Source organism: Cheilinus undulatus, linkage group 3, assembly GCF_018320785.1.
Source record: "Cheilinus undulatus linkage group 3, ASM1832078v1, whole genome shotgun sequence".
Taxonomy (NCBI): Eukaryota; Metazoa; Chordata; class Actinopteri; order Labriformes; family Labridae; genus Cheilinus; species Cheilinus undulatus.
Genome location: NC_054867.1, coordinates 26,052,272 through 26,079,527, shown reverse-complemented (window position 1 = coordinate 26,079,527; position 27,256 = coordinate 26,052,272). Strand labels below are relative to the sequence as shown.

General features: G+C 37.3%; 2 protein-coding genes and 1 pseudogene across 6 annotated transcripts; 1 reads left to right on the top strand and 2 right to left on the bottom strand.

Annotated features, from left to right (window-relative positions):
• On the bottom strand, positions 1-9,717 carry LOC121506802 (bile acid-CoA:amino acid N-acyltransferase-like). 2 transcript variants are annotated; one of them, XM_041782694.1, is made up of 12 exons: positions 8,634-8,699; positions 5,512-5,639; positions 4,575-4,784; positions 3,505-3,604; positions 3,204-3,394; positions 2,942-3,117; positions 2,706-2,822; positions 1,451-1,545; positions 1,233-1,326; positions 991-1,071; positions 645-780; positions 1-537 (listed from the first exon to the last, which is right to left on the bottom strand). In XM_041782694.1, exons 1-12 carry the CDS (start codon positions 8,639-8,641, stop codon positions 440-442), a joined length of 1,434 nt encoding a protein of 477 aa, XP_041638628.1. In that variant the 5' UTR covers positions 8,642-8,699; the 3' UTR covers positions 1-439. The 2 variants fall into 2 exon arrangements, with proteins under 2 accessions (XP_041638628.1, XP_041638629.1); XM_041782695.1 differs by lacking the exon at positions 8,634-8,699 and adding an exon at positions 9,612-9,717 and having other exon boundaries at positions 2-537.
• sys1 (SYS1 golgi trafficking protein) lies at positions 6,728-22,051 on the top strand. 4 transcript variants are annotated; one of them, XM_041782698.1, is made up of 5 exons: positions 6,728-6,839; positions 13,476-13,597; positions 19,782-20,043; positions 20,117-20,184; positions 20,419-22,051. In XM_041782698.1, exons 3-5 carry the CDS (start codon positions 19,882-19,884, stop codon positions 20,657-20,659), a joined length of 471 nt encoding a protein of 156 aa, XP_041638632.1. In that variant the 5' UTR covers positions 6,728-6,839; positions 13,476-13,597; positions 19,782-19,881; the 3' UTR covers positions 20,660-22,051. The 4 variants fall into 4 exon arrangements, with proteins under 4 accessions (XP_041638632.1, XP_041638633.1, XP_041638631.1 ...); XM_041782699.1 differs by lacking the exon at positions 13,476-13,597; XM_041782697.1 differs by lacking the exons at positions 6,728-6,839; positions 13,476-13,597 and adding an exon at positions 17,503-17,626.
• LOC121506782 lies at positions 10,775-15,495 on the bottom strand (annotated as a pseudogene).
• Positions 22,052-27,256: the final 5,205 nt, after the last annotated feature.

Sequence of the window (27,256 nt, the reverse complement as noted above, 5' to 3'; positions counted from 1 at the left end):
ATCTTTATTATATTGTTGCTAAGTTTAAACGTTTGTCATGTAAAAATATAATGTACAAGTGATTAAAGCAGATAAAAAAATCTTCATTAGTGACTACTGAGTGTGTTATACTTTGTTTTTGCATACATTTACATTTATATATAAATTTATAAGGACATAGTGACACTGATTGTCATCCAAAACTGGATACTGACATTATTCTACTGGAAGAGAAGCAGCTCTACATCAACAGTTCGGCCAAGTAAAGTGAAACATACAGAAACCTCCCAGCTGCCAGAGCGCTCTGGCTCAACAATCATTCTGACATACAGCTAACAGCACCACCTTGTGGAGATAAGCATTTTCTGCTTCTCAGTAGTTAAAATAACTTCTTTCTTTCTCAGTTCTCTTCACATTACCCTCAATAGCAGCCTTTTTAAGTCCCATTCAGAACATTTTTCTATCTGAGATGACTTTCCATAAAACCAAGCATCCTCCTCCAGGAATCTTCTTGCGCAGCAGCGTGAAGTGCGAGGTTACCTCCCCACTGCACAAACACTGCAGTGTAAAGAAAACGCATTTTCTATTACTTTCCACAATCACATACATTTAATATGGGAACAAACAACTTCACATATGAAAGAAAGCTAATGAGCGGGGCTCACATTTCTTTGGTTTAACTTTCCACAGTGATATTCTTGCATTTGGTGCATAAGGAGGTTCAATCAGGTGACCAGCACCGGGGTATGAGAGACGGGTGAACAGATGGGATGTACCCGCTGCTTTCATGGTCTCTTCAATCTGATAAGAAATGAAACAGAGCTATAAAAACAACAACTGACGAAGCAATCACTGCGTAAAACTGACTGCAAATGACTGTGCGAGAGCATTGAAGTGAGTTCATTGCAAGACAAAGTTACAGGTTTGAGAATTTCAAATGTTAGGCTTTATAAATACAAATGACTTCATAAATGTTGAGTATTGCTATTTCATTACAACAGGATAATCTACCAGGTCTGCATTTTCTTTGACTGAAGCATTCTGGTCATCTTCACCCAATATGTACATCAGTGGACACTCAATATCCTCTACCTGCAAAACACAAGATGTTATCATGAAGCACATTTCCTCTCAGTGACCCAAAAGTACTTTTGAACATGTGTATCAATGAGATATTGGATAAAAATGTCTGTTTTCTCTGGTTTGTGTGCTGTGGGGGCCACAGAGGCTGTCTGTTATGTCTTCTACATCACCTTAACTTTGCTCTCAGGGTCCAAGTTTTCAGGCATGGAGATTACTTTAAAACTGACATTTCCATCATCATCATATGTCCAGAGTTTTTGGACACTAAAAGAGCAAATAAAGAAATTACATTATTTTAGCAAAGCAAGTAAAAAAAAGCCCTTCAATGATGGACAATTTCTGCTTTAAAAATTCATAAATACCACGTTTACCAGGTTTTACCACTTACCTTTCTAAGCCTCTGTTCATGTTTACACCTGTGCCTCTGTTTGTGCTCTTTAGGGTGTTTCCAATTGGGCCGTTGATACATATCGCACAAGACGGCTTAAAAGGAAAAATAAAAATGTTGGAAATGAATGTGAACCTTGTAAACATGACCCAAGGCATTAGCAATTCCTTTTCTATTTGTGTTATATATACTTTTTTTTGCCTTATTACTTTAAACAATCAGCTGTGATTCCATCTACCAACATAAATATCCTATCTGTTATCATTATCAGAAATGTTAGAGTGCATCTAAAGTTGTGTTCACAAATCATTTGCGTGAGTTAACTATATGTCAAGTCAACATAAAGATATGAGTAGATGCGAGTTTGCCTCAGGCGGTACAAACTGAGTCAGTGATTTGCATGAGTGAGGCAAATTCACACTTTGTTCAACACACCATTCGCTTCATTCCCTAGAGTTAAAAAATCTGACCCAAAACGAATGACTCACACTGTGATGGCCAATCAGCATGGAGATCCTCTGCTGACATATTTTACATACCTCACTGGAGGATCTCCGAAGTACTAGCCTGGGGAGGAGGAGGTTCATTTAGCTGGAAAATGGAGGAGAAACTTGTGGAGTCTGTCTGTGGCTACCTTGAGCTGTACCACACAATGTGCCTGTTTTACCGGCACAGGAATGAAAGGAGCTCACTTGGAGAAAAGTGAGTGAGGAGGTCAGATTCCCTGGTAAGCTGTGAAACCATTTGTCTGTCACATGATATCAGTCATCTGCAACTGAGTTAGCACCTTGGTTAGCACTGCTTGAGTTAGCATAATGTCATCAGGCAAGCTAAATTTCCCTTTTTTTTTGATAGGATTGTATGTTTGCACAAATGCTGGATGTGGGAGAAGGAAGTTCCTCCTCTTGCATCTTTTGGGCACTTGCTTACATGCGATTTGACGCCCAAGTGGAGCGAGTTATTCACGCAAATTTAAAAAAATATATGAGTTAAGGTTTCTGTGAGGTTTCTGCCTGGTGAAAGGAAGTTTTCATTACCACTTTAACTTTACTAAAAGTGTCTCAGTATTGTACTAATGATAAACTAATGTTCATCTATAATTAATATAACAAAGTACAATCTAGACATACCCTCTTAGTTAAATGTCTTGAGATGACATTGATTGTGAATTGTCACCACTAAATAATGAATAATTGATTAATGTCATATTAACTTTTGATTTAAGAATAGATGACAGAGGCCTATCTTTACATACTTTGACACTTTTATCAGCTGCAATTCGAAGAGCAAGAAAGACTCCAAAGGAAAGTCCAATGATCCCCACTCTGTCTGCACAGACCTGAGGATGATCTTTTAGTAGCTGGAATGCAGCCTGTCAACACACACAAACACAAAAACCAAGACACAAAAATAACTGATTTAAACAATACTTTTTAAGTGAGCTGTACACATGAAGTAGAAAAGATGAGTTAAAAACTGCCAGTTTCTTACCCTAAAGTAAGATTCATCAACATTTATTTGATTTGGAGGACCAGGCAAGTCTTTGTGCCCCAAATAGGTGATGGACAAGCTAGCATAGCCTCTTGATGCAAACAGGGCGGAGCGGTACTCCACCAGTCCTCCACCCATTCCCCACAGGTCCAACATGGCAGGAAATGGTCCAGGGCCTGCAGAGTCAGATCAGTACAATAGGTGCTGCTCAAAGGAATCAGTCTCAAAATATATTAGTGGAAGTATCGCTTGTTCTCCTCACCTGGTGGTAAAAACAGCGTTCCTACAACTCCATTCTGCCGAATCTCTGTTCTCCGTACACCAGGTGCTGTGTACGAGCGCTCAGTAGATAAAGCAGCCAGCTCAGTGCTCTGACCCTCACCGGGTGAAACATGGCCCTCCAGTAAAAACACATGGACTATGTAGGGAGACTCGACATTCTTTTTCCTCAGCCTGAAGGTGGTAAAATAAAAACACAATGGCACATTTTAGTGAAAAAAAAAGATTATTTTGCTTATTTGCATTTTTTCTTTAGTTCTCATTACGCTTGTCTTATCACCTGCCTTAATCCCTCTCTTTCTCCAGGAGCTGGCTGCAGGCTCCAGAACAGTCCCATTGGCTCACAGCCCAAATATGAACCTCCAACTGAATGATCCCTGGTCACTGTTTAAAAGACAGCCAAGAGATAAAGGGGAGTGTGGGGGTGGGGGTGGGGGGGATTACCAGCTGCCTCAAAATTCACAAATTGGGTCTATGGCCCCTTTCAAACCTGTTGTTAACATGCATCCTGAAAGATCTGATTACTACTGCACAGGCTTAACTACAGGTGTAAATACTTCCAGAAAGCATTATGGATTTATTGTGATTTTATCAATTTAAGCTACATTTAGAAGAAGTCTTGGATGTATTTGTCCACATTTTTTCATACATTTCCTGAGGCACATCACAAGACAAGTAATGAACCACTCACTATTTACTTTTAAGCTTTTTGACATAAAAGTATTTTGGCTCTTCAAGGCATGTGTGAACATGCCAGTTTGTTGGGATGTGCTCCAAATCGCATCCATGAGGGACAGGGCTTGTTTTCCCAGGAGAGTCCTGCACATTTCACGAACAAATATCGAAACTGTGGAGTACCTAAATCTTTCTGAAAACCTTTTTTGTAGTAAACTGTCAGTTCCGCCAAGATTTATAATGAAGTGAAATGAGATCACAGGTGTTCAGTGGAAATGCATTTGGAGACACTGAATAATGCCAGGTGTTAACAGGAACACAACAGCCTAACTGTCACGGGATCATCCAGGTTGCATGCTGACATCAGATTTAAATGTGGCCCTTGTTTATGTAATGAGACTGTTACACCTTGTACACTAAATGCTGCAAAAATAAAGAGCAGCATCTTGCTGCAGACCTCTGTGGTGGGGCATTTTGGGCTCATCTGTTGCAGACCTCTACAATGGGGCAACCTCAACTGTTGGGCAGGAAGTGGCATACTAACCCTTGTTAGGTTTTTCCTTGGTTTGTTGTGGGTTATTTTCAATTTTATCCCCCTCCCCTTACCCTAACCCCAATCTGCAGCCAGATCCTCTTGAAAATAAATAGAAAAACAAAAATAAAATCCAGTAGGACTCACAGTTGACTGTACCATCTGCATTTGTGTTATAATGGGCAAAAGACTCCCACAGATCACCATCTTCACAATGCATTTGTGCACGCACAGTGACCGGACAGTGCGGGGGTAAGAAGCGTCCTTCAATGCTGATCTTTTCATCTATGAGGGCACGAACAGGCGACGCTGTCAGCAGGGGCGCGGGTCTATAGTTGCTAATCCTCCTAAGTCCACCTATGAGTTGAGAAGATGAACTATTACACTTTAAAGTATAACCAAACAAAAAAATTCTGATGATAACTTCATGGACTTCTGAAGCGTACCTACACCAATGCAATGGCAGGCAATGAAAATGTATACATTAAGCAGATAGTTATATATCTCATAATAAACATTATAGGTATCTTTGCAGTCATTCATTCACCCATTCATTCATCTATATGTGGCCTCAAATATCATAACATTTTCCTAAGTTTAATTTTTAGTTACAGGTGAGTTAATCTTAATAAAGATACTACAATCAAATCAAAGAATATTATTAATACAAGTAATGAATGATAGGAGTAATTAACAGGACCGAGCACTAATCCTTGTGGTGCACCTTTTTGCAATACTGGATTTGATATTATCTTTTTTAAAATACTCAAATCTATCAGTACTGTTATTCAATGACCATTACAATGAATGAAGTTATACTCTGAATGAGGACAGAATGATCAAAAGATTTGCAAGCTTTTTTCAAAAGAAATGAAAAAGCAGCACAACAAAGCAATCCAGATGTGCATGAACATATCAGATGTCAACAAACAGCCCAATCACACTTTTATTCTGCAGTTGTAGCTCTAGTATTTAACTAACTTATTAACCCACAATAAATGAGTACATTTTATTGCTTAACTAAGACACAGATTGTCAGCTAACTCATTTAACAGAGTCAACAGAGAACAAAGTATATTCTTACCCAGAGCACGGTGAAAACAAACAACGTTCCTGTGTGCACTGATACTTGGCACCATCTTCTTCACTACACAGCGCTGTGCTGTTGTCACAATCACATGTGTTCTGAACATTTTGATGTTTTTCTGGACTCTAGGAGATAAATGAGAAGAGATTAACCACTTGAATACCCAATAAACATGTTTCATGTGTGTTAGGTGAATCTAGTGGACTGTGGTGCCAGATATTAAACTTTAGAGCTGACCAAAGGGCGAACTGCTCTCTCTGCTGCTAGGCTTTGTCATCTGTTAGACATAAACCCTGTAGACTTTGTCCTGCATTACTAGCAGGTCACTTATAGGTTACATATAAAACAGATACAAGAAGCTGCTTAAGAAGGCACAGAGAGCTGAACAGCACAACTAAAACTTGCTTGTGTTTCTCCATGGCAATGTACATATCTAGAAAACATGAAAATTCCAATTAAAGGTTAAAATCAAAATTGTTGGCATATTTGTTATAAAGAAAAACAGAACAAAGAAAACTAGAACATTTCCATTGGCCGTGCACCTTTATGATAATCATTTGATGTAAACCATTATTATTTTGCTGAGATACAAAGGTTTGATATTAAGTTAAAACAACAGAAAAAGTATAAAACACTGTACAATGTAACTATTCTTAGTTCACTGTCTTTTACTCTTGACTTTTACTGAGAAAACTTTTCTGGTTAAATGAGAAAATAAGTGCTCCAATATAAATCTATATTATGTTACAGATCCTTGCAGTCTAGTAAATTAAATATTTTATTTTATTTGACATCTTCACAATACTCTGTCACATTTATGCAAATGGTTATACAGTGCATTCGGAAAGTATTTTTTTTTTTTTAGCCCTTTCACTTTTTCATTTCTCTTATGTTGCAGCCTGATGCTACAGTGGAAAAAATCCTTTTAATTCTCTTTAATCTACGCTGAGTACTCATCATGACAAAGTGAAAACAGAATTTAAAAAAAATTGCAAATTAATTAAAAATGAAAAACTGACATATCACATTGACGTAACCCTTTACAATAACACTTGAAATTTAACTCAAGTGCCTGTCATTTCTCTTGATCTTTGCTGAGATGTTTCTACACCTTGACTGGAGCCCACCTGTGGTTCATTAAATTAATTGGACATGATTTGGAAAGGCACACACATGAAGGCCTCACAGCTGACAATACATATTAGAGCAAAAACCAAGCCATGAGGTCAAAGGAGCTGCCTGCAGAGGATTGCCAGGATTGGTGAAGGCACAGATCTGGAAAAGGCTACAAAAGAAGTTCTGAAGGCCCCCTTTTCAGGCCTTTGGTGGAGTATTTATATTTGTTTTATATTTGTTTAATTGTTTTTAGATGTTGTCTGTCATACAGTGATCACTGCTGGGATTCTTTTGGTCATGCTTCTGGTGAATTGTTTTTGATTGAAAACAAATTTGCCCCATTAGTGAAGTTATCCACTAAGTTGGAGTTCCTGCCTATGATTTTATGTACTCTTAAAGGTTGCATAGAGCATATTTTTCATCAGATTGCATTGTCTTGCTATATGGTTGACTCTCTGCTTTGTTCTTGCCAGAGGTTACCCTCCTTGCAATGAATTCTAAAACTGTAGCTCTGCCATATTGAAAAATATCTAACACTTTCAAAAGTGTAGATTAACTTTATGTAGTGTGGACCTTACAGACACTTTTAAATTGTTAAATTTAACTCTTTGTGAGTTTAATAACACTTGTTGTGTAACTTACTTTATCACAGAGGTGTGACTTTACCTGAACAACCTGTTTGGAGATCTACTCTGTTGTTGTTCTTGACAATAAGGACGGCTCATAATTTACTGTACAACTCCAAGTTGCTACGCAGTGCTCAGTAGGGATGAGAACAATTAATCAATGACTGATTAATTGGTCGTTAAGAATTTGGTCGATCACAGGGAATTTAGTCGATCTGATGTTGGCATTTAATAAAGAGACTAAACACGTCTTACTCTGCACTGCACAACAAAATCTACCGTCAAGACGTTGTGAGTGGGTTTTGTTTTTGTTTGTTGTTGTTTTTTATGAGGCCCGCTCTCTGTTATATGCTGGGCTATTGACTTTGGATTCCTTCTAACTTTTGTGAAAAAAAATGGCAGCCAACTAAGGCTATTGTTTGTTGTGGTTGTTTTGGGGTTTGAATTGTTTTTTGAGATACTTGCATTTTTTTTTTTGCGCATCCCAGCAATAGGTAATACAATAGACCATGCCTTGTTTATGTTTGAGAGCCCTATGCTTTCGAAGGGTGAAAATAAATAAATCATTGAGAAACACACTCATTAGTTACCTGTTTTTGTTTTATAGGGAAATGTTTATATATATATATATATATATATATATATATATATATATATATATGCCCATGTATGTATGTTTTTATACATGTATGTTGTAGAACAGGTGTTGCTATAAGCCAGGGTCTGTATCGAGAAAATGTAGGTTTTAAAATGTCTGGGTGAAATTAAACACGCAGCTGGTAATATTTCTAGGATGAAAAGAAAGAACGGCTGACTATGGCTTCTGTCAAACTCAGGTTCCGGAAATCACCTCCCACCACTGTTGTGACTGGTCAAATCACGATTGAGCCAAGTGTCCCAGTTAGATGATTTATTAAAGTCTCTCACAGGATGTACAACGGTACAACATATGTACGTGTGTGTGTGTGTGTGTGTGTGGTTTCTAAAGGAAAAAACAAGATAAATACAGAAACAGGTGTCAGTAGTTACAGTCATGAAATGACTAACTAACCGCTATGTCCAAACTATGACAAGATGGCCCTGTAAGACCTGATGCTCATCCTTAAATTGCAACAATAGCTCTCAACCAGAGCAGGCAATAATCTGACACACAAATTAGCAAATTAGACTACATGTCCTAACATAACATGGCTATATTACATACAAAGGCCCTCTGAGGCACTTTAGAGAGTGAGATTAGCTAATACACGCATCACACGTGAAACTGAAATTAACAGCGCATACTCTTAATTGGTCATTTAGGCATCAAAGTGAACAAACTTAGCTCTACAAACAATAGAAATGTGACAAACCATGGTAAACAATCTGTAAACATACTTAGACATCGACGGACGCACACAATGAAGAAAATGCACACAATAAAGCACCCTGTCTAAGACTAGAACAGTTTAACACCTTTGCAGTCTCTTGAGTCGGACCATACCAACTGTAGCAGTGTGTGTGTGTGTGGGTGTGGGTGGGGGGCCGTCTAAGTGCAGACATCCTGAGGCTGGAACGAACCAACTTGAGAGGGGAGTCTAGTAGAGCAGTTTGACTGCAATTATGGGCCTTTTTTACAAGGATAAAAACTCTGACTTAAAAGCCTTTTAATTGTTACAAGCCCGACATTTGAAGATCCAATACACCAAGCTATTTGGGAGAGTTTCTGATTGAAAAGAGTTGATAGACATACTTTTTTGAGCATTTAATGCGTGAGCTCTTCATTGTGACGGCAGCCGAATTTTCCAAATTTTAACCACGGTAAAATTACAACACAAACTGACTCTTGAAACCTACAAAAAGCTAACCCGCAAAACTTTAAATATGGACGTCAGCACTGAAGTTACACTCGGTTACACTCTGAACGATACTGGTTACAACTTTAGGCCACCGGGTCAAGTCAGGTTATGGAAGCTACTTTCCGGTGTTACAGTTTAAAGGGTGACCGAGTAACTGGCGACTTCCAGCCAAATACGACAGTGGTTGTCGTAGTTCCACAGTTGATACAAACTGAAAAAATCCTCAAATCCCTCTTTATTTCTATTTCCATATTGCAAATCATACTAAACTTATGTGCATTTGATGCAAAATTAAACTAAGCGGCATAGTTTCCGTCTTTAAATCTGCTGTCACCACAACAATCACAGCCGCCGTCGACAACGAGTCACCAGTTAACATAGTCACTTTTTTAACCGTAACCCCACCAGACAACTCTGTCACGTCCAACCAAAGCCTGTTTTTAGACTGACGAACAGTTCTGCAGAGGACTTGCAAAGAGTTTTTGGACTCTTTAGAACAATTACAACGTTTTCTTACCACTTCCGTTCTTTCTGAAGAGTATTGAAAGTTCCTGCACAGAGAATACAGCTTTAGCATGAAGTATTGAGTAGTGGGCATGGAGAAAGGCGGGGCTTAATGTCGCTTGTTGATTATGACGTTGCATTATGTCCTAAATAATGCGTTTTTTCAATCACCGTCATTTTTAATCATCTACGTTATTTTAGTTTTAAAGCCTCGTGATTTACCATGTTACTTAAATCTAATCCATTCTCAGTAACAGCATTTTTCTCATTTCTCTCTTGATTTCCTTATGGAGAGAAATACAATAAGCCTATTATGACCAGATTGAACAACACTTGTAGTAATTCAACTTAAAGATGTGAAATTAAAACACATTTGTTGTGCACCTATTTGAAAGACTTGCACATTTTATTTTCGTGTTGGTTTCATGCAAGATAGAACATAATAAAAAAAGTCTTAGGTGTTCAAAATATTATAGTGCTAAAATCACTACGAGTACTTGTGACTCCTGGGTGCATGGTACAGAAGCTTTAGAGTATGTTATGCCATAATTCTATATATTCAAAGACACAAATCCATTCACACAAAACATATGAAAAGCATCAGAAAAAAAGCACCTTGTAACAGGCTAGCACATTAGAGTTAGAAATAAGCAACACTTTTTATAAACACCTGCAGACATTAAACACATCTGAAGTTCAGTCTAGAAAATGTATGTACTACATATTCAAGTTTTGATTGATCCTTTGAGTGTCGCAACTCTGCATACAGCAATACAAATGTTGAGGTCAAGCTGCTAGTGTGACTTCACTTTCCCTCTGAAGCTTGATGAGTTTATGGCCTGTCTCTCCCTCTTGAACATTTGTGCATATACTGCTTAGGAGTTTTTTGTGTTGTTAAGGTCAGAAAATGTAGTCGGCAAACAGAGAGAAGGCAGAAAGGTGGAAGAGTTTGAATAAAATTAACAAAATGCAAAAAAAAAAAAAAAATCCACTGCCACAGTGCTGCAGAAAGAGCAATCTGATAGAGAGCTAACAGCAACCCCTTGTGGAGATAAGTCACGGTATTTTTGCATTATTTGTTCCTCAGTAGTTGTAGGTTTTCTTGTATTTTCTAAGTGCTCTAAATATGAAATGCACACATAAATGCAGCATTAAGAGGCATATTCATGAAGTTTTCTATCTCAGGTGATTCTCCATAAAATCCAGCATCTTCTTCCACGAATCTTCTTGTGCAGCAGCATGGGGTGCATGGCGACGACCCCCCCCCCCCCCAGCACAAAACCTACAGGGGAGAGAAAACATACTTTTTATTGCTCTCAACAAACATACTGCTTAAACAGCAACACACAATCTAAAATGTAACACTGAATTAGGCGGGGCTCACATTTCTTGGGTTTGGCCCTCCACAGTGACACCCTTACATGTGGTGTATAAGGAGGTTCAATCAGGTGACTAGCATCAGTGTGTGACAGGCAGGTGAATAGATGGGATTTACCTGCAGCTTTCATGGTCTCTACAATCTGATGAGAAATAAAACAGAGCTTAACAAGAACAAATGGCTGTGGGATGAGAACACAAACATTTACAGGATTTACAGGCAAGACCACCTTTATGCTTTTTCTGATTTTAGTGTATGTTCATTATCAGTCTTAATTTTCCATGTTTTTTTTTCTCTCATAGAAGCACTTTAAGAAAACCAATCAATACTTTTCACAGTCATAAAATGTTAAAAACATGGATTTTGCAAAAATCAAGCACAAAGTGTTAGTTCAGGCAGGCCACAGAGTCCAGCACTGCCATTAAATTGAGATCAGCTGATCTCACATAAGCCATCATCACCTGACAGCCAGCTGATTCACCCTAGGAAGGCTATTGGCTAATCACACTCATGCTGCTGTATTTAACCTCCTCTAGCTTGGCTAAGCTTTTCTGAACCCTCTTCAAGCTGCTTTTTGAAACCCTCCTCCACCCCAGCTCCTCCTTTTATTTTGCTTCTGACTTAAACACTGCCATTCTGTTGTAGTTGATGCCTGCTCTGCTGTGGGTTTTTTACTGCTTCTTTTCCTGCCTCAGGCTTTCCTTGTAGGCAAGCTTTCCTTGAATGTGTGTTGCTTCTGCTTGATGCTTTCCATGCAGGCCAGAACAGCCCCACCGCCAAATACAAATAACAGCAATGAGAGCTAAATTAATAACTGCTAATGAAGAGAAAAATGTATAACCGTAAATCACGTGTGTTTCTTGACAAAGTCGTCCTGGCTGAACTGATCAACAAATGCTGTCAAAAAGTTAGAAGCAAAGGACAGTCTACCAGGTCTACGTTCTCTTTGACTGTAGAGTTCAGGTCATCTTCACCCTCGATGTACATCGATGGACACTCAATGTCTCCTATCCGCAAAACACAAGATGTCATTCAGAAGCTAAGTTTTTCTGACAGATGTACATTTATGTGTTTGCGTGACTATAGTTGTACAGTCTGTGTGTTCAAGAACCTTCACTTTGCTCTCAGGGGGCATATTGTCAGGCAGGGAGGCAGCTTGAAAACTGCCATTTCCTTGATGATCATATGTCCAGTATGACTGGTCTCTAAAAGGAGGTGTCAGCAATAAAAACAAAAATTCAGCTCATTATCAGACTTTGATTAAAAGGACGTCATTTTTTTTTAAATTTTCATAAATGTAAAATTTAAGTGAGAGAAGTATATTCAAAATCAATGATAGGACAATTTACTGCACATGTTTCGCTGTTTTTTCCAGACTAAATCGAAAGTATCATCTTTATTTTCCACTCACACTTCCAGGTATCCAGTCATGCAATCTTCAACTGCATCAGCGTGCTTGAAGGGGTTTCAACCTGCACCGTTTACACAAATCAAACAAGATGGCTGAAAAGTAAAATGTTCACTTTAAAAAAAGATGCGAATCTCTTTAAATGAATACAAGCCATTATTAATCAAATTCCTGGTTGTGCAATACAGGCATATTTACTTTATATCTCTTGACTTTTAAACAATCAGCTGTTTTTAATCAAACTTTAGATTCAAGTATAGATGACAGAGGCCTTTCTTATACCATGATGTCAATCCATGTTGCCATCTGAAGAGCGAGGAAGACTCCAAAGGAGAGTCCAATGATCCCCACTCTGTCTGCACACACCTGATGGTGATCTTTAAGTAGCTGGAATGCAGCCTGTCAACACACACAAACTATTACATGATATATATAATTTATTCAAATATTACATTTTTAAGTGAACAGTACACATGATGCAGAAAAAAATAGTTTAAAAGTTCATGTTTCCTACCTTAAAATAAGAATCACTGACATTTACTGGACCCGGCAAGTCTTTATGCTTTAAGTAAGCGATGGACAAGCTAGCATAGCCTCTTGATGCAAACAGGGCAGAGCGGTACTCCGCAGTCCTCCACTGATTCCCCACAGGTCCAACATGGCAGGAAACGGGCCTGGGCCTGCAGGGCATTAGTGCAATGGGTGCAGCTGAAAGGAATCGCTCTCCATACACCAGCCTCTAAACATATCAGTGAACGTATCATATGTTCTACTCACCTGGTGGTAAAAACAACGTTCCTACGATGCCGTTTTGCTGAATCTTTATTCTCTGTACACCAGGTGCCATGTACCAGTGCTCAGTAGTTACAGCAGCCAGCTCAGTGCTCTGTCCCTCACTGGGTGAAACATGGCCCTCCAATAAAGACACATACACTATGTAGGGAATCTCTGCATTCTTTTTTCTCAGCCTGTTAAAAGAGCAGCAAATGTTTTTCTTACAAATGTGTGAGACCGCTGAAATGAACACTATGTGTTCTTTAGCTCTCAATAAGCTTGTCTTATCACCTGCCTTAATCATTCTCTTCCTCCAGGAGCTGGCTGAAGACCCCAGAACAATCCCATCATCTCACAGCCTAAATATGAACCTCCAACTGAATGATCCCTGGTCACTGTTCATGAGATAACAAGAGGAGAAAGTTACCATCTTTATTTGGTCAGTCATAAAAAATCTTAAATGGTCTTTTACCCAGCTTAAATAACATCAGTGTGTTCTGTGGGATCAAATCACAAGGGGACAGCTTTAAGTGCTGGAGTAAACTTCCAGGAAACACTGTGGACACAAGTCAAGAAATCCATTTGTCCATATTCATTTAGTAGCGCGTATGCATGTGTGTCCTCAGCAATACTGACTGCCTGATTGCACTGAGTAGCAATTTCGTTGTCCTTCATTCTGTAGGCATTTAATTCTTCTAATCTTTGTCTCTTGAGGTGAGAGGGGTCTGGCTGAAGGCGCATCTAAGACGCCGTCTGTCAGAACAGAAATGCACACTAAAACTTCCATTTAGAGTTATAGTAAGGGTAAAAGTAAGTGTTAGGATACCAAAAGTTAAAAGTTATAAACCTGACCTGATAAACCTGGTTACATAATGTTATGTGATAAAAAAGCAGTTAATAAAGCAGTCTGCTTACAGGAGAAAAAGCTTGTCCTTTATCAAAACATTCTAATCCAGCAAATATAGTTAATGTAGCTCTGTTAGCTGCATAAACTAAGATAGCTATGCAGCTAATGTACAGTGCTTAACAAATTTATTAGATCACCACCCAAAGTAAGGTTTATGCCACAGCTGCCCTAAATGAACAGCATTGGTAACTACCAAAATCATTTTTCATGTTCTGCAATGGTTAATACACCAATATGTTGAAGCTCTTTAACCCAAATGATATTTTTAATGCTAAAATATAATTATTGTTATCCATGGATTTTCAAATGTACTGATTTACAAAAAAACTGAAAAAATAGTAAAGCACATCATTATTTCTTGATAAATGTCAAATTATAGTTATTTACTTGCATTCCTGAGGAGAAAAATGAGTTTTAGTGGTTGAATGTTATGCTTGATTAATTTTTGACTTCTCAGAGAAGCCCAGTGAGCTGGCTCAAATTTGGGTGTAAGAAGGTGAATTCAGTTTGAAATTCCTCATTCCTGTCCAAAATGGTAAAACATGGAGAGCTCAATGAAAATGAAAGAGTCCACAATAAAGCACTTCATGATACAGCTGTGGCATAAACCTTACTTTGAGTGGAGGTCTAATAAAGTCGTTTAGCACTGTAGCTAAAGCTAAGCTCAAAAACAGCTACATAGGTGACTTAACTACATTAATGTTGGCTATGTTTGCTAAATCCCATGTTGCTAAAGCTAACTTAGCTACACTCATTATGTTAATTTTGTAGTAAGCGTAGCTATTTTATCTTTAACTAAAGCTAATGAAGCTCAAGTGAGCCACTGTTTGTGTAACTACCTCTAAAATGGATTGATACTGAAATTAATCCAGGCTTAGACCCCTGACCTTTTTACCAGTTTAATGTATGAAATGCTGTAATGTTTACAGTTTGGTTATTTCATGAATGTAACAGCTAGACTTTTTATGAGCAAAGTTGAATTTACAAAAACATCTAAAGCTGGAAATACACTGTATCAGCATAATAAGGAAATTTCCGCTCTGACAGAAACGGTGTCTTATTTTACCGGTCTGTGAGAGGGGCCGTCTGAGAAGTACAGTCTGCAGTAAGGCTGTCTTGGGTGCATGAGGTTGTGATATTCTCCTGCCTTTTCCAACTTCTTGAGCATTTGTAGTTGTTACAATGTAAGACCTCAAATTTGGCAATCAGAAAAAAGTAAGCCAGTGAAACTCACAGTTGACAGTGCCATTTGAATTTATGTTATAATGGGCAAAAGACTCCCAGAGGTCACCACCATCGCTGTGCATTCGTGCATGCACAGTGACGGGACAGTGTGGGGACAGGAAGCGCCCTTCAATATTGATCTTTTCATCTAAGAGGGCACGAACAGGCGACACTGTCAGCAGGGGGGCGGGTCTTTTACGGTTCATCCCTTCCACCTGTGAATTGAAAAATAAACTTTAAAAGTAATCACTGGTGATAGATTAATGGGCTTCCAGGGTATATCCTCACCAAGAAAATAACAGACATTTGCAGCATGCACCTATTGGGAGCAATTTTGAACTCTTAAAGAGACTCTTGTTGATGATGCTGTGTATAAATTAATCAAAAATTAACTCTCTTTTACAATTTAAAGGACATATGTGACGGTTTTTCCCTTAGGTTTGAGCTGATCATAAGTGCAACTACTGACAGTGGCTGCAACTGGTTTGTCATCTTTGACCAAGAAATGTCAGTCAAATTTTACAGGACAGGTCTTTCCTGACAATTTTTAAGTGCTCACTGACAAACACAGCTAAAGAAAAATGGTGCAGAAAACATACTGTAAAGGGTCTAAATATTGTGGCAAAGTCCATTCATTCCTTTTAAACTTTTATCTAAACATTAAAATGATTTAGAATTTGGCACATTAAAATTGTAGCTAATTTTCAATAGATAAGTATTAAGGTCAATCACTTTGAGTGTACAGAGTCAGCAGAAAAGCAGAGAATAGTATCATTTACATAAAGACAGATATCACCGTCAGATCTGGAGTGGACATTATATATTATCTAGAAGTTACAAATAGCAAAGGGTCCCATACTTGTTAAAAAATATATTGGTATTTGCAGCTTTGACACAAAAAAGAGAAGATGACTATGATAACAAGCAGTACAGTTTTGTATCATCATATCAAACACAACAATAATACCTTCTTATAAGGCTTTGGTTGTGGCACCCTAGGCTGTAGTATTTAGATAGATATGTTTTCCCAGAGTCAATTACTAGATTAAACCAGACACAAGATATTGGTAAACCAATTTCAAAGATCCAAAACAGAATTTGAAAACATTCTTACCTACGGCACTGTGGAAATGAGCGACACAGGATTCCTGTGAACATTGATAAATGTCATTATCTACATGCAACAAACAGTTGTATAGTTGCAACAATCACACGCATCCTAAAAATGGTGATTTTTCCTGGACTGTCAGGAACAGATGAGAAAAGATTACACACTGAAATACTCAACATACTCCTGTGTTGTGTGGAAGCACATAGAGGACACGGGAGATGACACTGCCTAAGTAGTAGAGGTCTGAACACGCAGAACCTGAAAACGGCTGTGTCTTCAAGGTAGTGCAAATAGGCTAACCAGAAATAATAAGAGGTTTTACTGTGAAAATATTTCATGCAAATTAAACTGTCACATTTCAAACTGTCATTGGTTATGAGAAGGCAGGTAATCTGTGAACCTGTACGGGAATATTTTGGTCATGTTGGGGCAATAATGGGTTGACAATGACTTTATATAACTGAAAAAGTTTGAAATTCAAACAGAGTTAAAAAAAAAAAAAACCTTTGCTTCTCTCTTGACTGTCTTGTTCTTCTGACTTTATCTCTCTCAGCTGTTTTAACAATAACTTGTTTTTGGCCACAAATTTAGATCTGAGTGCAAACTTTTCTAGTACTAAGAGGAATAATATATGTAAACTACTGTGTACTGTCTACCTATGATGAAGCCTGTGGCAAAAAAATAGCCTTTTAAAATAATCGATTTTGAGTCTGAGTAAAGATCTCTCATGAATTACTTTGTATTTTGGTATCACTGATTATATCTCAAAACCGATTTTCCATCACCATGATTTTAAGTACACATTTGCTTTTATTTTAAGAGTATGTCATTTGTCAGGATCCACATGTTTATTCTCTCCATAGTTTGCCTATTTTAATTTCTTTTATCTTTACTTTTCCTAATATATTTTTTTATGTACGTTAGAGTATATTTTTTTTATTGTTTTGTACTCTATTTTGTATTTGTTTTAGTTATGGCTGCTTACTCTTTCATTACATTCATATGATACGAATATTTGATATTTACGGATCGTTTCTTTTATTTTGAAAATAAAATGTACGTTTTCCAGTTTTCTTTCCGGGTGCTCCACCGTCACTTCCGTGTTGTTAACAAGGTTCAACCAGTACAAGGCCCGGTTCATCATCAGTGCAGTTTATATTATCGTAAACAACCGAGAGGATAACCTTTAAAAGGACAGTCTGAAACATTTCTGATCCTGTTCTTAGGTCGGTATGATTTTTCTCTCTGTGCTGATGAATCTGCTCACGCGTTGTTCCTGAAGTAAACAACCGTGTTAGCATGCTGTAACTTTTCCTCTGGTGTTGTTGTAACTCACTGCTACACTAGCCGAGAAACCGACACCTGTGTTGTTGCCACTTAAATGTAAGTGTTAACGTGGCTGTTGCTTTTAATGTAACTGTTAGTAATATCAGACTTTGAGTAAAACACGGTGAAACTGGTTCCTGTTAGCGTTGCTACCTGTTTAGTGTAGTAGACGGAGAGCTAGTTAGCTGGTTACTTTGTTAGCTCGTAATGGCTTTAGAGAAAATAGACAATAACACTGAGATATCTGGTGAATTCAGTTTGGTAACATTAACTGCAAAACTGGTCGCTGAAGGGATCCCTCCTGTCTGTGTTGTGACCAGCTGAAATGTTAAGGTGCTCTTTTAGTATTTAGAGCCCTGTATGGTCGATAGCTTCAACTTCACTGATTTACTAGGGAGGTTAGTTCTTGAATCAACACGTTTCTTGGGTTGACCTTGTATATTTCTGCTCTTTTTTAACCTTTGTGTATATTCTACATTATATTCCCAGGGTGTAGAAAATATACATAATGTCAGAGTTACCAAGCTGATGTTAGCTGATTGCAGATAGATGTTGTCATACATTAGTCATCTTTTTTTGTACTTTATTGAACATTAAGTTAGGACAATCAGTAAAAGAAAATATCAGATCAAATGTGTAGCAAGAATACAAATGGTGGTACAAATGTGGCAAATAAGTAGGCTATGTAAAAATGATAATACTTAACATATTACAAAAGATAACATAAATAAGACATTACAATAAATTAAGATTATGAAGGTGTCACAATAAGTCAACTGGGAATTACAGGAAATTCATACATTAGTCCTCAATCATACTTAGCTTTTTGGTGTGAGGTCACTGTTGGGCTGGGCCAAGGCACCCCTCTATGTACCAGGTTTAAAAAATGAAGTATGGTGATACATCTGACTGAATTTATTTACTAATTCAAGTTTGCATCAGTTATAGATGGTACCGATTTATGTTCATACATTAAAGTTAGTGATCAGTCAGAAAGAAAGGCAGTGACAGCTACTCATGTCTTCAATGTCAGCTTTACCTTTTGCACCAAATGATGGAGTGTTGTATGTATAAAATGACTGATAGAGACACCGGGTTCCTGCAGATCCTTAAAATGTCTTAAAATGGACTTTTAAAGTTGAAGGCTAAAGAAAGTATTATTTTTAGATAGTGGTCTTAAATTAAAGAAGGTGTGTCTTTATTTAATCTTTGTTTTCTACTTATATTCATTCAATTGAATGTATTCTTGATGTGGATGTTGTGATAAATATCACTGTACTGTTTATAGATAGAAACAAGGCATTTAATGTGCAAGAAATCATCAAATTTGTGTGTTCATGACCAAAAATCTTTGCCTTTTATCTGCTGTCATTTCACAAACCACGTAATTCAACTCTAACCCTGTACCAAAAAATCTCACATGCCTTTCACTTTTGACCGTTTGCTGCATAAAGAAATGGTATAAATACTTTTCAGTTCAGGTCTTAAAATGTCTCAAAATGTCTGAAATGCTTCACACTATTTTAAAGTTTTTTTTCTGGTTAGCTCTTGTTCTAAGCTCACATTTGATTATCACAAACATAAAGAGATAAGATTGTATTGATTAATTCCCACTGTTGACAATGTATACTATCACCTGCCTGTATGGGGTAGGAAGGGAAAATTAGATTTTTTTTTTTTAATCAAAACGAATCACATGCTTTTCTCACATCTCACAACCCTTTATGGTCTTCAATGTCCCTCAGTAAATACAAGCCATTAAATGTGATTAACCTTTCCACTTTATTGAACAGCTGAGCTTGTTGTTAGCTGAGATACTTATCTGAGCATTTCCAAAGACTTCACCTCAATGCAGCCCCTAAATTTGCTGCCCTTTTGACTATGACTTTATTAATTCACCTGTTGATGTAATCAGAGACCTGATATAAGGCACTTTAGAAAGTGCAGTTGGCATTGTATTGTTTCTAGACTAGCTGTTGTTATTGTTGTGGACTAAAATTTACACTGAAAATAAGAAAACTTTAAAAGCTTCATCAACTGGTTCTTGTCTTTCAGACTTTGTGATCATGGCAGGTCACACTTGAAGAACCAGCTGGTAAAAGTCGGGGCCAGCTGTTTACATCCTTTTGGCCTGAAAGATAAACAGTTGTCCACAATGGCCAGTAACTTCAGAAGCTACATCTGGGACCCGGTCCTTATTGTGTGTCAGATTGTGTTGATGCAGTGCATCTACTACAGCTTTCTGGGCCTGTGGTTGGCTGGAGTGGACAGTCTGGTACAAACAAGTCGGTCACTGGACCAGATCTTCAGCTATGAGGTATGTTTAAAGATCTTTAAGGCACCATTTTACCTTTCTGAAACAGTATTTAATCATTGCTCTACTTTGACAGGTTCTTGGCTTTGCAACAGTGCAGGGGAGGCTCTCTATGATGGCATTCATCTTGAACTCTCTTACTTGGTAAGTCTTGTTCAGTATTTTCTTTTTATATATATGAGAACTCTTACAACTCCTGCTGAAATACACCAGATGAAAGAGTTTTAAAAAGATGCTTATTATATACTAATAGAAAAATATTTAATGTTGCATGTTTTGAACATTTTCAGTTTGTAGGGTCCTGTTTTTATCCACACAAATCAAAAGTGAAACATCTTTTAGTCTGGCTGGTAAAACACCTTTTCCGTCTTCCCATAGTGCACTTGGCCTGTGGTTCTTTGTCCGTCGAGGGAAACAGTGCTTGGACTTCACTGTCACTGTGCACTTCTTCCACATGATTGGCTGCTGGATCTACAACTCTCATCTTCCAGCCGCTCTCTCCTGGTGGCTTGTCAACATTGCCTGCATGGCCTTAATGGCTGTCATCGGAGAGTACTTGTGTATGCGGAGTGAGCTCAGGGCCATTCCAGTCAATAGTGGACCCAAATCTAACCTGTGAATCTTTGTCGACATCACACTGAAAATCTGTGGACAGATGGAGGATTCTGCCCAGGAGACTCGTTTTGCTAGTTTCAGAAGAAATGGAGACTGAATGTGCGTCAGTGTAGGAATTGGATAGTGGTCCATCTCCACTTCAAGTGAAACACCAGACAAACTGATCTATTTATTCAAAGCTATCTTCTTGTGGTTGGATAGCATTAACTCTGTAGCATATAAAGATAAATGTTTTAATGCTTTGAGCAGTGGATGGCAGTTGGCATCTGTCTCTGAAATGGTCTAAAAATGTCTTTCCTAAGAATTTTAGTTTTGTTTTCATTTGATTGCATTAAAATAAGCATCCCATTCCGTATCCATTTTACGATTTAGAGTATTTGGTCTTTTCCAGTTATGTGCACAAACAGTAAGTCAAAGATTAAAACTTTGTACTGCAGAGCAACAGATTTCAGAAACACACATCTCTTCTCTCTTTGGTTATTTGACCTAACAGCTGTAAGTAAATAACCAAGCCATCATTGCTGTTGGATGTTTTGATTGTCTTACTCAAGTTTTAGGTTAAATCTCAATATTAAGAAGTAAAATACAGCTTAATCATTTTTTGTCATAGCTGCATCCTAAACTTAAATGTTGGGTATCTGGGTCAGCGTTCAGACCGTGATACTATACAGTAGATCTCTATGAAGGTAGAAGTCCATGAGTAGGATAGGACATTTTTCCAGATATTAGATCAAATCCTTGCTACTTTACCTATTTGGACAGAGTTAGTGCATTCAGCCTCATAACGCTCATTTCAGTCCTCCTCTGTCGGGCACATACTGTACAACATTTTGCACAGCGAGTGGTGTTTTCCTCTGTCTCTATGTGTCATGATGTATTATTCAGACAAGGTGGCCACTTGGGGGACAGTTTGTCAGCCGCCAGCTGTGTTCAGACAGCAGGCTGTGTCTTTGTTTCTGAAACACTTACTGTTTGTTGGGACGCGATGTGAAAGATCTGAGATGTGCATCTAATAGTTTCACCGACAATATCAGCTTTCTTGTGAAGTAATGGCTTTTAAAAGATCTGTTTAATCTTATTATTCTTGTACCATCTTTTTTATACTGTGCGGTGAGCGTCACATCAAACTGTTGCAGCTTTGATAATGTGGACTATGCGGTGGCTTTTTTTGAAACCAATTTTTAAGTGTTGTTTAAGTACATCATCATGCTGCAAGTGTTGATATTTAAAAGTTGTGAAATGGTTGGCTATTATGTTAAGAAAGAGACATTTCTTTCTTATTCAGATTTACAGTGCTTAACAAATTTATTAGACCACCTGTCTCAGAGACCATCCGGCATCATGAAGTGCTTAAATGCAGACTCTTTCATTTTCAGTGAGCTCTCCACGTTTTATCATTTTGAACAGGAATGAGGAATTTCAAACTGAATTCACCTTTTTAAACCCAAGTTTGAACCGGCACACTGGGCTTCTCTGAGAAGTCAAAAATGAATCAAGCATAACATTCAACCACTAAAACTCATTTTTCTCTTCAGGAATGCAAGTAAATAACTATAATTTGACATTTATCAAGAAATAATAATGTGTTTAACTATTTTTTTCAGTTTTTTTGTAAATCAGTAAATTTGTAAATTCATGAATAAAAATAATTATTATATTTTAGCATTAAAAATATCATTTGGGTTAAGGAGCTTCAACATATTGATGTATTAACCATTGCAGAAACATGAAAAATGATTTTGGTTTTACCAATATTTACCAACACTGTTAATTTAGGGCAGCTGTGGCATAAACCTTACTTTGGGTGGTGGTCTAATAAAGTTGTTAAGCACTGTACATGTGAACATCAATGCCACTCTTGTCTGTATGGTAAATGGTAGAGACGCACTGATTGAGAAAATTAGGCCAATACCAATGTGTGACATAACAATCTAGTTGTTCCAGATACAAATGTTTTTTAATCTTGAACTGATATCTGTTCATGCCACAACATAAGTTTGATGGCTGAAATTTGTTGACAGGGTCCATACTGGCCGATACCAATGTTAAACCGATGCATCAATCCATCCTTGAAAATATGAAGCCATAGCCATTATTTAAAGTCCCTGTAAAGGGCAATCCAAACTGTGTGTCTTAACACACTAGATATGTTGGAATAAGGTTGCTGTTAACATGTGAAAACACTGAGATTTACGCTGAATTTTCGATTTAGAACGTTAGAAGGTTGTTCACGTCTTTCCACTGCAAATATGAGTCCATGACATGACTGGTCTTGATTAGGAATTATCCCATCCCCCTAACACTACAGCGATACAAAATTGGCAGGCAGTTCATCTCAATACAGTCTGTTGTTAGCTGATGTCACTGTCTTCATTGAAAGTTAACAGCCAGCTACATGTACCAGAAAACAGTAAATTTAATCCCCGACTTCTGTCCAACTGCTCTTGCACAGATCCAGGCAGCTGCGCTCTGATCAGAAACATTTTTTTTTAATTAAATCAGAGAGGATCAAGTTTGTCATGAGTGGGCGTGTCTTCAGCTCATTCAACCGACACGCCCACAGCATCCTTGAGCAGATTTTGCTGCCTTATTTTTCATGATTTTGAAATTAAATTTTATAAACGTAGAGATGTTTTTCATGACTGAAATCTGGCCTGGTGGTTCACAACACAGTAGCCTGTCATACAACAAACCTAAGATATTTTTTTTTATCACTTTAAATGGACTTTTAATGCATTTTAACACAGCAGCAACTAAGCTAAAGTATGATCGAATCGATCTCATTGGATGAACACCAAACTGTAAAAGTGACAACCCACATTAAAGCAAAATGGAAAAAAAGGAAAGTGTTCTGGCAACTAATACTACACCTGTTTACATGCTCTACTGGCATAGTATTTCTAAATCATTTATGAAACCAAGACAGCTTTTATTCAGCCACCAACTTTTCTTTATTCCCTCTTAAAAGTATTGATCCGGGCTCAAATTAGGCATTGACACCTTTGAAAAGTATCGATGTGGCACTGGTATCAGAAAAAATAAAAGATACTCAGCTCTATGCAGGAGTTAAATTCGATACACTGTGTTAGTCAATGAGCTTTTAGGTGCTTGAATGGATGCAGGGTAGCTTTTTTTCTCTACCATTTTCACCGTTAGTAGTAAGCTAAGCTATCTCGTCACTGGTGGTGGTTTTATGTACGCTGCAGAGGCAAGAGAGTGGCAATGATCCTATCATTTAACTCAGTGTGGACTCAAGCATGCTGTATCTCAAATCATCAGACTATTCCTTTAAGTTTTATTCAAGGCAATGACTGCCCTTTTTTTTTTTTAAACAAACCAATGATAAATCATTTCACAATGTTTTCTAGCAGCGACAGTTTGAACATGCTATGCCATCTTTGTATTATTTAACTCTCATTTGAATGCAAAGTGTTGAAAGATGGACCTTTTCATGTAAATAAATGTTCAAAAACATAAAGCATTTATATTTCTCCCCCCCTACTGAGTTAAAATATGGGTAAGCACCAGCATAAGGGAACTATTACACAATGTGAGGTATTCTGTGAGTAATTTCTGTAATGAAACCCTAGAAATCCTTATAGATTGGAGGAAAAGTGAGTAAAAATCAGTCTGGAAGCTGTAGGTGTAAAAATAATTGGCCATTATGCTTCTGAAGTCAAAGAAATGTCCTCTAATGAGGGAAATGTTACAAGCATGTCTTTGGATCTGTGGAGGTTTTCCACCCTAGGCCTCAATCACTCATTTTCTCCCACCACTGCTCCTGCTGAAGTGTCCAGGTGGAGAGGAGCAGATGGGAGAGTACTAACGAGTAAAAAAAAAAAGATGCTGGTTGCGATCCTCATTACCAACACTTTGCTGCAGGGGGGTCTAAAAATGGAAAGTAGTAAATGAAAGAAACAGCATGATGACCTACTGCAATGATTAAATGTTTTTCTATTTTAACACCTGTGTTCTACATCCTTGTTATTCATTAATCTGGGCACAAACACACACACACACACAATGCATGTTTTAACATAGTGCTTTATATTACAAACACATTACTTCTCCATATATTGCTTTATACAGTCTTGTGAATAGAGTGCTCTGCTGTCAGGAAACTGAAAAAAACACATGGATACTGATTTACATTCAGAGGTTATTTCCATGTTTAAACTGTCATTAGGGTTCATTTTTGTGCTGTAATAATGATTACACCATCATTTTCATGCTTTCTTTAACACCGTACAAGGGGTAAAGAGTCCTCTCTTTAAGAAGTGGTCGTATATATTGCTCATGCTTGTAAGGACATTTTTGTAATCTCACAACCAGACACACAATGAATGCAACCATTCCTGATACGTGAAATAAATAGAAACCACTAGAACAAACATGCTAATGGAGGTATAAGAGGAGAGTGGGTGGCTAATAAATCTGCATATAGCCTAAAGTCATGCACGGATCAATACCACAGTTCACTGTGTCTGAGGAAGAATGCTGGAGCACAGTCACTAACATGAGCATGCATTTGTGGTGAATACATGGAGGGAAATGTTTAGGACCACAGAAATCATCCACATTTTTTATAACTACTGCTTCTAACATCCCAAAACAAAATGTACAAAAAGTGACAAAAGAATGCTATTGCTCACTGATTTCTAATTTGTTCATAATTTGAAGTGAATATTGCAGAAAGAGTAAAAACATTAGATTTTCTATAAAGTGAATTTACCTACATAATTTCATGTATTTTATTAAAATTATTTTACAAATAGTGAACATATTTCAAATGTTTTTTTTGGCTTCATGAGGGAGAATAATCCAAACTATACCCCACATTAACCTATTTTCTCATGATAAGATTAACAACAGTCCCTTGCTGCTTTGGAAATTGAACATTTTAGGTAAAATCTAGCCAAAATTAGACATGAGAAAAGCATGACACTGATAACATGGAGCAAGCAGCATTGTTTATAATTGTTTGACATCATATTAATTCTATGCATTGATGTGTGGCTTTTAATCTGAATACTATCAATATCAGAGCAATCATTAGTTATTTTACAAAAATAAGCTATTGTTTTGTACTACAGAACATCTGCATATAATTTGACTTCATTTGATAAATCATAGCTGAAAGATGGCATGAATATTATTCCAACGATTTTAAATACTCTTCTGGCTGTGTTGTATTGCAGCTTCTTCTCAGAGAATCTGATCTCTGGATGAAATCCATCCTACAAATCTGAATACTGAATGGTGTTACGTGAACAGAAATGACAATGAACATTCACACTTAGCATTTTCTTTTTACATAAAAGCTAAAATTGATTAAGAATAAAATCTAACCAAAGCATGAGGCTCTGAGGGAGGAGCGGGAGAAGTGATCCTATGATGTGTTTAATGTGACTTTTTGGTGTCTTTATAGCAGCCGTGTAACATCAACCACAGTAGGCTGAAGTGTTTGGGGTGGAAAAAAGGGGGGACATTGTTTACATGGGGTTTGATTGTCTCTTACACAAACATTTACTCCACTTTGAAGAGATCTATGGGGTATATCCCATTTCTTAATGTCGTTCAGCCACCAGCTTTTGTGTGATTTTGTCTTTCAGTTAAATCTCTCCTTCTTCATAATGGTTAGGTCCTTACAATGCTCAGAAGGTTAACGATGCATATGAACAGTTTTGTAATGACTGAGAGCTGAGATTGCTGAGATATTGCTGTTGTTGTAAAGTAAATGCTCAACTTGTTGGCTAATGACAGGACGGCTTGACTATAGTGCAAACTCACTTAAGATTAAAACTGCAGTTTTGATGTCAACCACACTTTAGTTCTGTCATTGAAAAAAAGTTTCGCCTTTTATAAAGACAAGTATTAGCTTTATCTTTAGGGATGTGTGATGTTTTAAACAAATGAAAATGTCTGCATATATACGGGCAGGACACATCAGCAGAGCCAGACGTATCAAAATACTTTACCTTATAAGGTGCGTTCTACACACTGAAGTTTTGGGTCTGAACTAGTTTCATTTAGTCATTTTTTTAATATTTCAAGCACTTTTTCAGGATTGTCTCAGGGCACCACTTTACTAACCTGTTGTTCAGTTAGAAAAATTATTTTGGATTTGAAGTTTAAGTTCATTTTGTAGTACACTGGAGAGCTCACTGTCAGTCAGCAGGTTGTTACAGTGCTGTTTGTAGCTCTCAAAAAGGCAGATAAAGCTTGTTTGTACTGCAACTTCAAAAAAAAAATCAACACAACATATTTGAAATCAAAGAAATTACTTCTAGTTTTTCATTACTGAATGTCTATATTTTAAAAAGAATACATTTGTAACAGACTGTCACTAACAGGTCAATTCACAGGAAGATTTGGTGTTCTTTAGAGCAATAAAATGGTTTTAGTTTTCAGAATCCCCAAAAATGAGTTTGAAAACATGGGCAGATTGATTATCAGCAGAAAACCAGTATTGTGCATTTATAACATATTAAAAGTCATTCTAAAATGTAAAAACTAACAAACGGGATCCATTAATGCTCTAGAAAAAAAATATCTTCTAAAACCATAAAGTTGCAAATTTACAAGAAACCAACTGAGAATT

Coding starts and splice junctions, on each gene's coding strand:
- LOC121506802 (XM_041782694.1), bottom strand. Junction 3,395..3,504: donor GGAGAAAGAGAGGGATTAAG/GCAGGTGATAAG, acceptor TACCACCTTCAG/GCTGAGGAAAAAGAATGTCG. Junction 2,823..2,941: donor TTGATGAATCTTACTTTAGG/GTAAGAAACTGG, acceptor GTGTGTTGACAG/GCTGCATTCCAGCTACTAAA.
- sys1 (XM_041782699.1), top strand. CDS start 19,882: ATGGCCAGTAACTTCAGAAGCTACATCTGGGACCCGGTCCTTATTGTG. Junction 20,044..20,116: donor ACCAGATCTTCAGCTATGAG/GTATGTTTAAAG, acceptor CTACTTTGACAG/GTTCTTGGCTTTGCAACAGT. Junction 20,185..20,418: donor ATCTTGAACTCTCTTACTTG/GTAAGTCTTGTT, acceptor GTCTTCCCATAG/TGCACTTGGCCTGTGGTTCT.